Here is a 16,314-nt window from a genome sequence, read left to right as displayed (position 1 = left end):
TAAATTAATATGGAGCTTTTCCTTTTAAGTTGCTTATATGAATTACAGGTAGGAATCAAAAGGTATCCCCTCAGAAAATCAAAGAGAAACTACTCTAAAAACAGCTGGCAGGTGAGTTCCTCACAATAGCATGATATCCAGCCTCAAAAAATACTCAACTGCCATGCAACACCACACTCACATTTGTTCACACTCTCCAGAAAAAAACCTCTATAGTTGACTCTAACCCCACTGGAACCAATGAAATCCTCCTTTTTATTCCCCAGCTGGACTCTAAAACAATTTAGAAGTTATTAAGTGGATACACAGGCAGATATAGTCCCAGTTCTGATCATACTCAGTTTTAAAGTGGCTGAATGATGAGCTATTGCAATACAAACAGAGGCAGACTGTTCCTATAATATGCCTGGAGAGAGGTGAAGAGATGGTGGGCAGTTACTAAAGTGAGCAGCTCACCATCAGAATGGAAGAATCACTTTCTGAGACTAAAAATAAGCCAAAGAACAAATAAAGTTTCTGGAGCACATAGCGTACAGAGAGATGAGAGAACTGGGTTTGTTCAGTTTTAAAAAGCAAAGGAAAAGGAGGAATCTTATTGCTGTGTACAATGTCCTACTGGGAGGCTACTGGAATATTGACATTAAAAGGTGGGATTTCCACCCATGAAGTTATTCAAAACTGAAGTGGAAATGTGTCAAAGCAACCTGATCTAATCAGACCTGCTTTGAGCAGGATGTTGGCTGGAGGTCCCTTCCAACCCACAAGATTCTGTGGTTCTGTGAATGACAAGAAAAGTATAGTAGTTTTGTTAAACGTTGTCAGTAAGAGACAATTACAGACTTTCAGAGAGTTTAAAGAAAGTTTCCCCAAGTCTGTATAGCCTAACAATTAATGAACTTTTAATGACCTTTGCAAATATTAAATATAATACAGTGTCAATCACACAACTGAAATCAATAAGCTCAAAAGCATATATCATATCACTAAATTTTCTGTGCGCTGATTGTGTATGCATGTGTGTGTGTGTATGTACGTTTATCATTAAAGAACACAGATAAACCTTGCAAACTCAACCACTGAAAAGAAAGAAAATTCTATAGCTTGGGCAAATTTGGTTTGATACGCACATGAAACAGGATGTGGCCAGGTAGTTTAGAATTTTTTACCTTTTAATTATTATTATTTAATAATTATATAACCTTAATATAGAATTATATAACTATATTTAAATTATAATAACTATATTAATAACTACTAATAATATAGAAATATATTTATATATAAATATGTATATTTATATATAAAATATATATTTTATATATTTATATATAAAATATAAATATAAATATATAAATATTATTATATTATAACTACTATTATTAAATAATAATTATTGTTTAATAATTGATAACCATAATTATTATTTACATTTTAATATCATTTTTGCAAACTTTTTTTTGCTATACATCTGCCATACATCAGATAACATAAAACTTGCCCAGAAGTAGACACATATATATCCACAAACACAGTATATATTGTAGAAGTCTGCTTTATCTGTTCTATGTAACATTATACACGTGCACAGATACAAACTTTGAAATTAAACTAGAACCAAATGTCACAGAATCATAGAATAGTTAGGGTTGGAAAGGATCTTAAGGTCATCAAGTTCCAACCCCCCTGCCATGGACAGGGACACCCCACACTAAACCATCTCACCCAAGGCTCTGTCCAACCTGGCCTTGAACACCACCACGGATGGAGCATTCACAACCTTCCTTGGATACCCATTCCAGTGCCTCACCACCCTCACAGTAAAGAATTTCTTCCTTATATCCAATCTAAACTTCCCCTGTTTAAGTTTGAACCCATTACCCCTTGTCCTATCACTGCAGTCCCTAATGAAGAGTCCCTCCCCAGCATCCCTATAGCCCCCCTTCAGATACTGGAAGGCTGCTATGAGGTCTCCACGCAGCCTTCTCTTCTCCAGGATGAACAGCCCCAACTTTCTCAGCCTCTCTTCATATGGGAGGTGCTCCAGTCCCCTGATCATCCTCGTGGCCCTTCTCGGGACTTGTTCCAACAGTTCCATGTCCTTCTTATGTTGAGGACACCAGAACTGCACACACTACTCCAAGTGAGGTCTTACGACAGCAGAGTAGAAGGCCAGGATCACCACCTTCGACCTGCTGGTCACGCTTCTCTTGATGCAGCCCAGGATACAGTTGGCTTTCTGGGCTGCAAGCACACACTGAAGCTGGATCATGTTCATTTTCTCATCGACCAACACCCCCAAGTCCTTCTCCGCAAGGCTGCTCTAAATCACTTCTTTGCCCAACCTGTAGCTGTGCCTGGGATTGTTCTGACCCAGGTGTAGGACCTTGCACTTGTCACGGTTAAACTTCATCAGGTTGGCATCAGCCCACCTCACAAGCATGTCAAGGTCCCTCTGGATGGCATTCTTTCCCTCCAGGGTACCAACCGAACCACACAGCTTGGTGTCATCGGCAAACTTGCTGAGGGCACACTCAATCCCACTGTCCATGTCACCGACAAAGACATAGTCATAGTAAGTAAAGACCTAATATCTGTCCTGAGACCAAATGCATACTGTGGAATTTGGACAGAAATGCCACTTCTTTAACTAAAATTTTAATTTGGTATTAAAGAAGTTGCTGAATTTTTAATATGATTAAAGTCTGTACCTGTAAATCTAGTTACATTCTGCACACTCCATCATAAAGTGTAGTCGTTTACTCATCATATCATGAATGATCTCAGTTTAACAAGAAGGTGATCTCTTTTTCTTAAACAAGAGAACAGAGGAGATTATGTACAGAAAATACAGGTGGAAGTATCTGACATTGCTTTCAGATCATGTCATGTAATGTTGCACATGTAGGATTTCTGCCATTACTTAGAAGAGGAATTTTTGTATTTTATTGAGTAGCTACAGACAAATCCATGTTTTTCTCTTTTACACTAAGGATATCTATTGCATTAAACCATAAGAAAACAATTTACACAACATGCAAAGTTTTAAACTTGGAAATCCACACTTTGGGCACAATAATTTGCAATAGGCATCTAAATAAAAATTCCTGATGTTGAGTGCTTACAGCTTCCACTGTGGACACAGGCTGCCAGGTCATTTGGGTCAGATTACTGACCTTTTTGAGAAAAGTTAACTCTCTTCTTCAGAAGTACTTCAGTAGATAAGCTGTGCTGGAAACACTGCCAAAATAGATACCAACATCTGAATACTCACACCTGCTGATCCCTGATAAAATCACAGAACACGAAGCACACAGGTTGGAAAGGACATCTGAAGGTTGTGTTGGCTAAAGTCCTGCTCACAACAGGGCTAGCTACTGTAGTGAGATGGGTTTGCACAGGACAGTGTCTAGCTGAGTTTTTAATACCTGGGGAGATGGAGAATCTCCTGCCTCCTTGTACAACCTGTCTCAATCTCTCACTACGTTCATGGTGAACAAAAAAAAAAAGTCCTACGACCTAAACACAATTTATGATGCTAAAACTCGAGACTTTTGCTTTGTGCATTTCTGAAAACAGTCTGGTTCTTTCATCTCTATTCTCTCCCATCAGACAGGTAAGGACAGCACAACATGCTATTTGGCCTTCTCTTCTCCAGGCTGAAGAAACTCAGATGTCTCAGTGTCTCCTTATCTACCACATGCTCTGGCACCCATAACAGCTCAGTGGCCCCACACTGGGCTTCCTCCAATTCACCAGCACCTCTTACGCAGGGAGAGCACATAACTGAACACAGAAATCTCCATCCCTGATCATTCCTCTCCACAGATCAAAACTAATAAATTGACATGACTGCAGAAACCTTTACATATAAATGACACATTAGGCCAGAACCATGCTTAATCCCTGTGTAGAAAATCAGTATTTTGCCTCCTAACTGAGCCTAAAGAGAATAGACACACGTACTTTCCTCAGCATGAGAAGATCTGGTATCAGATCTGAAGTCAGCTTCAAACAAACTGGAGATTACCTCTAGAGCAGACCTTATGGCTGAATGTTCTCATACAAAGCGAGCTGGGGTAAAATAACTTTATCCCAACTCCTTGTGCCTGTGAATAATCTCCACAAGACCCTTTCACCTCTTGGTAACTGCTACATCACCCCTTCACTCTCCACAGGGACATAGTTGCTTTATTGAAAGGGCCTTTCAAGAGAAAAAGCATCCCACAATCTGCTGTTTCTCTCTCACACATTTCCAGATTGGGCTCATACCCATCAACAAAGAGTGAGATCCACTCTGTACAAAACTCAGTTTCAACTGCTCAGCAAACAGGTTGGGGCTATCACAGACACAGAGCAGGAAAAATAAGCAAAGGGAACAGTAAACAGTGAGTGGCCACCTTGTTTATTCAGAGTGCTGTGGTTTATTGATGTTACATACAATCTCAAGTTTAGTTGAGCTTGGATGTTAGATGTTTTCTCTTACATCCAACCTGAACTGAAAGGGAGTTTTCTTCAGCTGGCTAGAGAAGCTTTCATCAGCCATAAGCAAGCTGTAAACTTTTTCCAATGACATTGTCACCTCATGTGTAGAAAGAGAATAACCTTAAAGCAAAGGTTCTTCACAGTCATCATGCAGAGTGAGAAGGAAAAACTTAGTTGTGTGCCTTTGGACAAGTCCAGGCAGATTTCTTTTATCTCTTTCACCACTAAGGACAAGATAAGAAAGGAACTGAATATACTAGGAGAAGGACAGGCTGCTTCAAAACCAGTAATCAGTACCTGGCTCCTGTACCAATACCAATGGTAATACCAATACCAAAATACCGATACTAATAAAGCCACACCTAGCACAGGCACAATAATAATGATGATGATGATGATGATGATAATAATAGAGAGGGATCTCATTGCTGCACTGCAGTGCTCCATGCATCTGGAATGCTTTTATGAAAGCAAGTTCTTTGGCAATAACACCCTGAGAATCTGGAATGAAATGTATCTTCTTTTTGAAATAGCAAATGGAAATTAAGTCATCATTTGTGGCAGATTCCTGTATCTGCAAACAAATCAAACTCAAGAAAGGTTGTTTTTTTTTAGAAAACAAACTTAATTCTATTAGATCACTCCCCCCAACACATCTATGTAAATTACCACACAAGTATGAAACCTGCCCTAGTATTGATTCAGCTGGCACAACCTCCCCTATAAACCCCTCCTCAGAGCTCCTGCGTCAGGGTGGTCTGTTCTCCCTAGCTGCTAGGGAGATGCTGAATTCCTGTGCTTACCCCTCTCCCCCAGCGCCTGGTTTTACTGACGTGGACACAGTAGCAGCTTTAATTAGTCCAGTCACACATATCCACACGAACGCAGCAAGACTCGTGCTCTTTCTCTTCTGTAAGAGACGTGCTAGGTGTTTCATGAACTCACTGCTCATCTTCAGGGTGCTGCCGTGGGAGGAAGAATTCATCAGCTAAGGAAGCACACACTGTGCAAGCAAAGATTCTCCCATGGCTTGAAGGAAAAGGCAGCACTAAATATAAGCCTGTTGTTTGTTGAACCTGGCTGGTGGGCCAAAGTGTGCTGGTCAAGTTTGTAACTCTTCTCCTTGCTTCACTTCGTGAACACTGCTAGTGCAGATAGAGGTATACCTGACCACACCTGAAAGTTTCAGGTTATTTTTGCAATTATATGCAGGTTTGCCACTTTAGGAACAGACTTCTCCAGCTGTTTACCTGAGATCAGGAAGTGGCAGAGAGGGAGTCTGAAGAAACATCCAGTGAGATAAAAATCACTGACATTTGATTCTTCTCTTACTCTACTTTTGAAAATTGAAAGTCTTATGTTTGCAAGTATCTATAAGAAAAATAAGATTTCTACTGGAGAAATGAATGGCTGACACCCTTCTCATTTTAAAGGGACTTACCAAAGCTATAAAGACAAGTTATTAAATCAGAGGTTATGGCTTTACAGGCATATTCATTTTCGTATTTTATAGCCATATATGCACAGCTTTATTTCTCTAATGCAAACCACAGTAAAGCACCTCATGTGGGCTTTAAACTCTTTTGTCTTTGCTGTAGGTTTGTCTGCTTTAGGAAAAAAAGAAATAAGAAAATTATGGTGCATTATTTTCAATAGTGGCAGGAAGTGGGTTTTTAGCTGAATCAGCTTAAAATATTCCAGCTGTGTTCACGCTGAAGCATTGAAAATTCTAAGCCTGGGATCAGCTCTCAATGCCAACAAAGTCTTTTTCAGGCCTCAAAAAGTAAATTTTTGAAAAAATGCCAAGCCTCTTCTTGAAAAATAACATCTTAATTGGTTGATATTAAAAAAAATACAGAAAGTGCCATTCTGAAGATGCAAGTGCTCACATTTTTGTATACTAATTTGATATTGTGCCATATAAGAGCACTCAACATATTAACGGAGAGGCTATCTGAAAAACCTGTAATGAAAGGCATGCAGGCTGGTTATTTCAGACAAGGAAGAATTTCTAAGAACTCTAGAAACTAAATGTGTTACAAGCTTTCTTGTGCTGTTGAAAAGCACAAGAAAGGCCAAAGAAGTATGTCTTTTGCCCCAAGAAAAACACAATGTTTCATTCCCCAGCTCAATTTGGCTCAATAAAGGGTAAGAAACTTCACTCTTGTCTTATAAGTTCAGTAGTTGATTCCATGGAATTTCTGTATCAGTTTTAGGTTCACACCTAGTAAAATGTTTGGAATCAAAAAGCAGAAATCACAGGCATACCTACTGATGCATGTATGACACAGTGTTTTGAATGCCCTTTTGCATTAAAACTAAATTAGTGCAGGATTATGAATACAGATACCTATTATCTTTCCCTCTTTGTTTATTACACTATTCATTCCTGTGTACATATATAGTATGATATTTATCTCCTGCTGCTGCTGTTCAAAATTATGCATTTTTGGTCTGTTACATGACAAGGAAAGAAAACGAATCTCATAATTCGCAGCCACCGAACTGAGTAAGTGATCAGACATTTGCCTCACATACTTCCCTTATCCCTGTAACTTCAACTCTGCAGCTCCTTTAAGCTGAGAGACTGAGAGGTATAGCCTGATTTACACAGATGTTAAAAAGGAGCCAAATATTTGCCCAATTTAATTGATTCTGAGCTGACAGAAATTGATTTATTCTGCATAACATGAAACTTTTAAAAGCAAATGTATTTGTTATTAAGAATGGTAAAAGAAAATGGTATTAATCAAAAGAATAAAAAAATCAAAGAAACAACAACAGATGATCAAAACAGGTGACTGAGAAAACCTATTACTCTCAGGGAAGGATGGTTTTTTTCCACTTGCTTTGCAAAGCAATGCAGGAACTATGAAATTGCAAAGGAAATACTAAAAGGAGACAGTAGTTGAGACATCCGATAGTTGAAAATGAATTTTAATATACCACACATTTACTGTGCAACTCTAAAGCAAAGTTCATTTCAGAACGCCTGTCTGACCCCCTTAATGTCTGAAGGTGATGCCTTCAATTAAAGAATTTGGCTTCAGCTTAATTTTGTATTTTCATTTTTTCAAAAATAAAACCAACTGCCAAGATACATTTTTTCCCCATTAAGCAACTTGGCAATCTAGGGTGATTCTGATATCTCCTCATCCACATTCTAGAAGACAATCTTGGTGAGGCAATCATTTATCTCACAGCAGTGAGTATGATTAAAGAGAACATTTCAATAGTCTGGGCAACTGTTCCAAACTATTTCTAAAGGTTGCATTTCACAAAATCATACGTGCACTTGAATTTTGTACACTAAGTAAAACCTGCTCATAAAAATAGGGTCTGTTTTATATGAAGTTTTAACTTAGCTAAAAAAAAAAGGCATAAAACAACAACAAAAAACCCCAAACAAACAACAACAACAACAAACCCAAACACAACAAACAAACCCAAACCATTCTTTCTTCCCAGATTACTGATGTCATTAAAAAGTCATATCACTCCTGAGATGGTGGCCAAATTAAGGACTGGCCAAATTCAGAATTAAGCGCTAAACCCCCAAAGTTGTTCATAGCTCTAAAGCTAAACCTCAAAAGGTGCTCATAGACCTAATTCTAAGATCACAGTAATTTGAGGGCATTCACACACCAGGTCTGAAAATCACTTTCTCTCCCTAATAGCACACAAACTTCTTAACAGATCCTGCATTTCTTGGCACTCCTTGATTGAACTCACTGGAGTTGTGTACTGGTGAAATGTAGTTCCAGAGATTTTTCTATCAATCAAGATGGTTTGATAGAAAATAAAATAAAATAAAATCAGGTAATGATGAAATACCATGAGCCACAGTTACTTGCATATAAGATATAAGAGGGAAGCATGACATTTCTCCAAAATGTTCTCTCCTGTTTGTATCACTGTCTTGGAATATAAAATAACTATTTTAAGATCATTAAAAATATTTATACTATGTTTCTGAAAAGAAACATAACCTCCACCAACCTTATACACTCAAGAGGCAAGAAACTTTTCCTCAAGGACAGACAGTTAACATTATATTCACAAAGATAAGAAAAACTAAACTCCTGAAGGGCAAAATGGTCCCAGCTCAAGAGTGGTTTCATGGGAGAGTCACAGCTATCACTCCTTATCTTCTTTCCACTGTGATACCAGTCTTAGCTTCAGTAAACCAGTAAGCAGGATATCTGCTTCCAGGAAGAAGCCATATCAATGATGGATGAAGTAACGTTGCAAATACAATTGTACCAAGATTATACTGAAAAAGGATGGAGGTATGAAGGGAAGGGTGGAAGAGCAGATGGCATAAACTCTCCATTAATTACCATTGTTCACTTCATTACTGGAAACATGCATTTATCTTGATTTGCACACTTCACAGTGGGAAAATCCAACATCACACTAATTCACACAGGTAATAGAGTATTTTTCAGCCCTCTGTTGCACCCCTGAACCCAAGTCTGTAGTCAGATGAATAGGAGAAAACACACAGTCTTAACAGTGTCTGCTGCAGCCATTGCTATCTGAATGTAAGATGAGATGCAAAGGCACACTGTGAATCAGCAAACTGTGTCCCTGTGACAAAGGCCCTTCCCTGAGAAAGAGTGCCTAGTCTTTTTATTAAGGAAATTGAGAACAGTGAACAGTCAAGCACCGAAAAGAACAAAATACACATGTTGAGGAAATGGCCAGTTCAAATGACAGGATAAGGTCTTGCTCTATGTATTTATTCATGGCAGGATCTCAGTCAACGCACTACAATAAAATGAGTAATTATTGCTAGTCACGTCACTAATTACATCTGATACACAAAAAGACTTGTGCAGCACCACATATCAAAGTGCACTGTGAACTCATCCAATATGGGAATGGCTCACAGAGGAGCTCTTGTTACTGGTGCTTGAACAGCCCTGGAAAAGATAGGGCATTAGAAATGTCGATGCCGTTTTTCTCTCATCGCATTTTTTTAAACATAAAAGAAGATGTGTTATACAATAATGGCAATATAACAGCCTATGTAGGGACTTCGGCATTTGCCTTGGACAGGCAACACAAGGAAGAATTGTAAAGAGAGAGCAGTGGAATTGGCCAAGATAAGCTGCTTTCTTCTATGACAAGTAGAGAGCGCCAAGATGTGTTGAATGTGTCAAAATGTTCTATGATAAAGTTTGATTTTTCCATACCAAAAGGAAAAAAAAAAAAAATGACATGGTTCAGAGACAGGTCAAATTGACTGAGCTGCGGAACAGAAAGAGATTAAATGGAATAAGTAATCAGTCAGATAACAAATCTAATTTTTATCATGGAAGAAACACTCACGTCTTCTCAAACTTAGCAAAACTTGGATGAGTTCATCCAAAGGTAGGATTAAATTTCTAAGCTTTTCCCCTAAATTTGGAGGCTGATAATTAACTTCCTTGCAGACCATGTACTTATTATGTGTGCTTTCCTATGAAGGTACCTCTTGTGGTACCTTCAGAGAACAAGGAAAGAACTGGACCAGACATTGCCTGTGGCTTCAGCTTTACTGCATGATCATTTTCACAACTGAAGCCAAAGCACATGGCACAATCTAACTAGAGAAACAACATATGAAATTCTCCTCTCCTATACATTCATGTCAACAATAATGACAGTGAAGCCAGGTCAGAGACACTGCTACTGAACAAGAATGAGTGTGAAAACAAGCAGATTTAATGCCATTTGGTATGTGGGACCTCTGCCCATGGAACTCTAGAAATAATACTGATTTTTTTATATAACACTTCCTTTAATATAAGTTTTAATTTTTTTTTTTTTTACATTTAACTTAATCTATTCAAATAACTCAATTTCTATACAAGTAAGACACATTCCATTATGTCTCTGCTTATTTTAACAACAGAAAAGGCAAAAAAAAAATTCCATATACAGAGAAAAAGTCTACAATAATAACCCCTGAAGACTTCAATTTGTAAATTAGGTATTTGTCTTGAAGAACAACCAAAGGTGTCAATTCAACCAAATGTAAAAATATCAACTTTTATTTTTAGTTGACAGAAATTAAGTGATTTCAGCTTTTACATCTCCAGTGTGAGACAATCAAAGTGGAAGAGTTTTCACATGGTTGGTGTTCAACACTTTATAAACTAGTATGATTTAAGATCTATGAAGCTGTGAAAGCCACAAATCAGTTACTTTTGTGAAAACCTGACCCACAATTTGCTGAAAATTATGCAACTATATAAACAGTCAAGAGATTTCTCTATGAATTTTGCATGTAAACAAGAATAAAACTTTGGTTCTCTCTGTCTTTCCCCTCCACTTTGTTTTAATGCTTTACCTCTACTTCATTTTTCAAGTAGCTTTCATTCCATGGACATCACCGAAGAGCCAATCAACTATTTGAGCATAAACCATTGCCTACTAGACTGTCATCAGCACAAAGTCCCCCAAATAATAAATGAACTTTTTATTAACTGTGGTAACATTAACATTACAATGAGGGATTGTTTAAAAACAAGTTGTACTTCTGTTGCTCAAGAGCTCAAAGAAATGGTTCTCAGTTCCTTTATTTTTCCTTGAGGGTAACCACAGGGGTTGCATTAAATCTTTTAAAATATGTTGACAGTTGAATAAGTGCTGCTGTTGCTCTGGTGACATTTTATGCTTTTTAATTGTCATTAATGAAGCTGACTGATACTTTCTTAAAAGTGCTTTAGGTGTTCTAGCAATTTCTTGACAAAAAGAAGAAAAAAAATTGTCTGCAAATTAGCCTTGATTTCTCATATGGAATTTTCACTGGAGACAATGGGAGAATCTGCATGGGAAATATCTGCTTGACCAGACAGTTTAGGTAGGAATGCATGAAATGTTCCCAGTAAATTATGAAATTATCACTTGTTTGTGTGTCTCCATATAAATTCAAAGCTCAAAGAAGATTTCTTTGAGCTTAATTTCAAAAACAAGTACTGGAACTGCTTTGAGTAGTTCAGAATCTGCTGTTAAAATGGTATGGCCCAACATTTTAGGGTTGCAATAAACCCCAAAATGTAAATATGGGTTTGAATAGAAGTCTAACTCTATCCTAGAGTCTAATAACTCCTTTCATATTTTGATAATACTCCCACTGATTTGAGAAAGGCTTTGGCCCTGTAAAAACAGAAGGATATAGCTCCCAGTTATCTGTTCAGGGACATGCAGTAATGAGGAGGAATGCATGCAGCTTGAAAAACAGCAGGCACTATACTTGATAGTTCATAAACAGATAAGGTACATTGTTTGCTGTGGGGAGAAATAAACTATGGTGCTTTAAATTATGATGAGTGATTTAAGTGGATTAAAGAAGATCTAGTCTGCGGAGGAGCCAGAAGAGGTAAGAAGAGGGGGGGATAGTACACTAATAGCATAGGGAGATGTCTTGAGCGCTTTACTTCCCCTGTGCCAGGTTCCCTTGCTCTTACATCCTCCATGGTAACACAGCTGATGACTTTCCAACACTAACGCAGCCTCTGCACCACAGGCTTCACATCTTTGCAATTTCAGAGTCAGAAAAAGCTGGAGCCATCTTTGTTTCTTCAACTGCAGCAGCTCTTCAAGTGGGGATATACAAATACTGATGGTTCGAGCCATTGCAGTTGAACAGGACAATTAGGTCATGACAAATCACTCCAAAAAAGCTGAGATCCCCTTTGTTCAACTCTCCGCAGGCCTAGTACCATGTATAACCATGTATACCTGTGCAAAGCAAACAGTTCAGCTCCAGCTTGACCTTTCCCTTCATCCAAGTAAATGGCCATACAAAGTGCAAAGCAATAGAAATCAGGCCCCAGGGTTCTGTATGGCACTCCAATTTCCAAGACAGTCAGGGTGCAGACAGCAGTAAGTTCCATGCTCGCATCAGACATGCATTTAACAATCTCAGCTCATGAACTACATTTTAATTAGACAAGAGGCCAGGCTTTTGATTTCAAAAACAGAAGTTAGGGTTGCAGTCCTTCTTCCATTGAAGTTAATTGCACAATCCCTATTATCAGGCTCTTGAGGTATTACCCAGGCTTACTTTTTAATTACATTTGATTCTTAATGAAGTAGATGGCAAAGAGAAAAGCAGCCCATGATTCAAATGATTCGCATTTTTATCTTTTCTGATGAACAACAGAATAGGTCAAGATACTTGCTGGATTTTCCCATGAGAAATGCCGCAATGTGAATAAGCTCAATTGACTTGATCCTGAAGGAGCAGGTTAGCTTTGAAACGCATCACTCATTTTCTCCTCCTGTATACATTCTATCCCCAAAACTTAGGCAATGTAATTACAGACACCAAGCCAAATCTAATTCAGAACTTGAAAAATATCATGTAAGTATCCTAAGCTTGAATGACTTGTCTTTATTGTCTAATGTCATTTAAAACATAAGGAGTCCTAATTATAGTTTTATTTTCAAATCATGCACTTCAAAAAAGTGACAATTCTCCATAATAACTGACAACTTCTCAGGGCATGAAGACAGTCAATAACTTGGTATTTCTACATGATTTTAAAACAATAAGCTATGAAGCAGCTTACGCAGAAAGAGTATGTTACCACACTTGGCTAGAGAACAATTCAAAGTTTCACTTTTTTCTCTTATATCAGTACCCATGTAAATAAATGAAGATTTATAGAACAAAAGTTCATACTACAGGTGGGGCCACTACCTTGTTATACATAACAACCTGCAAACTCTTTTCACACTATGTTTCTTACCATCTGGTAATCAGGCTTAAAAACAAAGTTACTAGGTGTGTGTTATACAAAAAGCTCAGCCCTTTATTTCAGATATTATTTGTCATCTTGTAAAATGCATAATTAATTTTTTATTTTAAAAAATAAAAATCAAGGACTTTAAAACATTTTAATGCTTTAAGATTGAATGTTGAGATAAGTATTAGAGAAAGTAAAATGTCCGGTTTAAGATAATGCAATAGTATTGCAAGGCTCTAGTGACAATTTCCCCTAAATTCCACTGAGCCTAGAGACTCAGTTCTACCCATGCAAAGCATTACTTTAAAAATCAAGGAGAGGACACAGGATATACAATATCACTGTACATAGTATTGCAGAAATGGATGTAATTGAGGCAGCCCAGCAGGAACTCCAGTCTGGAACTGGAGAGCTAGGACTGTATCCCCAGGGCTGGCTGGCATGGTGTGGCAGAGCTCTTGGGGCCCAAGAGCCTCACCAGACATAAGGGTTGCTAGAACATAAAGCTATCATAACCCCTTCTAAAGGATGGAGGGACAACCTCCTTTCGCAAAGAAAATTAAAGTTTCCATTCACCTAGCCAGTATTTTCTCTAAATCCCTAGGTTTGGGTTTTTTTGCCTTATGGGTGGTTCTGTGTTTCAGACCTGCAGGATACCTGTGGTGAGCCAAGGAATGGAACACAAATCTCTTCAGTCCAGGTTAAAATCATTTACCTCTCATTGTGATTCTTTCCCATTCACAAGGTTGGATACCACAAAACCTGGCTACTTCCTTCTTCATGCTCATACCAGAGCTCAGGGGAAGCCTAGCTTACTTTCATGGCCACCACAGACATGACGTGGAAATATGAATCAGCCTGTTCTGTGTAACTGAAACCTGCAGGTGTAACACATAACCACAGCCAAACTTGACTGTGTGTCAAGTTGCACTGAATCAGTACCATCTACATTAAGTCAGCATTATTTAACCAAGGAAAAGAAATTCCCACCTACTTCTTCATTTGGCAGTTCCCCCTTGGAATGCAATATCTACTGTTGCTTTTGCTGGAACCATGCCATTTTTTACCTATCAAGTACTACACTCATACGTTTAGGGCTCTATACAATACACAGTATCTTGTAATGTGTTCAGCCTGATGGCTGGCATTTGTGGAAGGTCTAACTTGGAAGCTGTTTTTCATGATGTCTCTCACACGTGAGAGTCCACAGTTTTGATCACTGTGGCAAACAGCAGTTTGAGATACTTATTAGCTATGATTATTTTAACAGTGATTCTGTAAAGACTATTCAGAGCACAGAGACTATCCCTATGGCAGTTGCAGGGCATCCCTGAAATAGTAAACCACAAAACCATACATCCTAATGCAGACAGTATTGGTGCAGCGAATAGCCCTTATGTCTCAAAGACAGTCACAGAAAAGGCAGAGGGCTGAACAAAGCCAATGACCCTATAATTAGTGACAGAAAAATTCTGCTCAGATATAGCAGAAACTGTAAGCTGAAGAACACATGCTGAAGTGGTGGCTAAAATCTGCATTTAAGACTGGGATTAATACTAGGAGAATAAGCTACCTTACTATTAAAAGTAATATTGGGGTAAAGACAGCAATAAGATACCACTCATCACATCAGAAGAAAAAGCACCTTTCTGATAACAATAATAATCTTGATTGCTTGTTTATAATATGCAGGCATCTGTGATTGCTCTATGCGATGCAAATCTAACACACTGTACAAAGAGCACAAAGAATGATATTTTGTCAAAAGGCCCTGTGCCTTGCTAACTATCTTGGTAAGCCTTCAGGCAGCCTGATTTCCCGGGGACAACATGTCTCAGTTGGGAACTGAATGAAAGCAACTCAAGTGATTACATTTTCACTACATGCCATGTGCTATCATCTTTCCCAAACAAAATTAAGTATGAAAAATAAAAGCTTTAGTTGTTATTAATCTATAATAACTCTCAAAATAAAGAGAATGTATTGTTAATTATGTACCTATAGCTACGGTAGCAATGAACTTCAGGTAAAAATCAAACTTAGGCTGAGGGGTACCTCAGCAACACAAACCACAAATAATTGTGGCCGCAGATCAAAAAGACAATTTCTACTCTATTATTGAATTTAAAGGGAAAAAGAAAATGTTCAATCATAACATTTGCTTCAGAATGTTTATCTTCTTTCTTACCATTGAATGTTAAGAACACCCTTGCTTGAGGCTGAGAAGATCCTTTTACACTGTTAAAGTAAATAAATATCCCAATCAACGCGTGCAGTGCAAGAGATGCCATCTCTTCAGATTTGCAACTTAATATCCAAGAAACAAAACCTGAAAGACAGATATCACATTACTGTTACACCGTTGTGTGGAGCAAAAACAACACTACAGGAAGACCTATGTTAGAAAGCTCTTCCAGCTAAAGCCATAATACATGACAATGTGAAGGAGGTACAGCACTTCTGTTTTGCCTTTGTGCAGTTAAGAACGGTTTTCCCCAGCAGTCTGCTATACTGGCACAAAAGGACCTCTCTGCCTGTTAGTATGAACCAACAGAGCCTGAGTTTTGGCTAAGGCAGACTACGTCATTAGATTCAGTTTATTTAAAATAAGGACAATTCCACCTGCTGGAAAGATAATTATACTAAATGTCAAGGCAGAGCAAAACAAGGACAGGAGATAAAGTTTCATGAATAAAAAGCTGGCTGATATTTTTAGGTGTCTCTCCTTACTTTACATCATATTTGATCTCCCTTGTGTCTGGGGGGAGGGAGCAGGTTTGGGTTGTTCTTTCTTTGTTTTTTCTTTTTTTCCTTTTAATATTTGAAATCAAAGGTGCTTGGAAATGAGCTCTAAGTTTTATTAAGCTCTCTAATAGCCCTCTAGGTCTCCTTTTAAGATGAAATCCTGACCATGTACGTCACTAATTTCAAAGCCATGGGGACCAAAAGTATTTCAACATGCTTGAAAGCATTAGTCAACATTTGCTTTTTGGGTGAGCTCCTTTCGAGGTACTTACCTGCTCTCATAGACTTTTATGGAGCACTAAGAATACCCAGTGTTGGACAGTGCATTGCACTTAATGCTTCTGTG

The 16,314-nt window shown here is 38.1% G+C and overlaps 1 protein-coding gene across 1 annotated transcript in view; it reads right to left on the bottom strand.

Moving 5' to 3' along the window:
* The window catches only part of SEMA3C (semaphorin 3C), a gene marked incomplete at both ends in the record, with an annotated part of 117,230 nt that extends 101,716 nt beyond the window's left edge, over window positions 1-15,514 (bottom strand). The window contains one exon of the mRNA XM_080638929.1: window positions 15,412-15,514. Within this exon, the coding sequence (XP_080495055.1) occupies window positions 15,412-15,514 (103 nt within the window). The remainder of the gene's footprint in view (window positions 1-15,411) is intronic.
* Between the last annotated feature and the right edge of the window lie 800 nt (window positions 15,515-16,314).

This window comes from Psittacula echo, assembly GCF_963264785.1.
Source record: "Psittacula echo genome assembly, chromosome: 1".
Taxonomy (NCBI): Eukaryota; Metazoa; Chordata; class Aves; order Psittaciformes; family Psittacidae; genus Psittacula; species Psittacula echo.
This window is presented reverse-complemented; position numbering and strand designations above follow the sequence as displayed.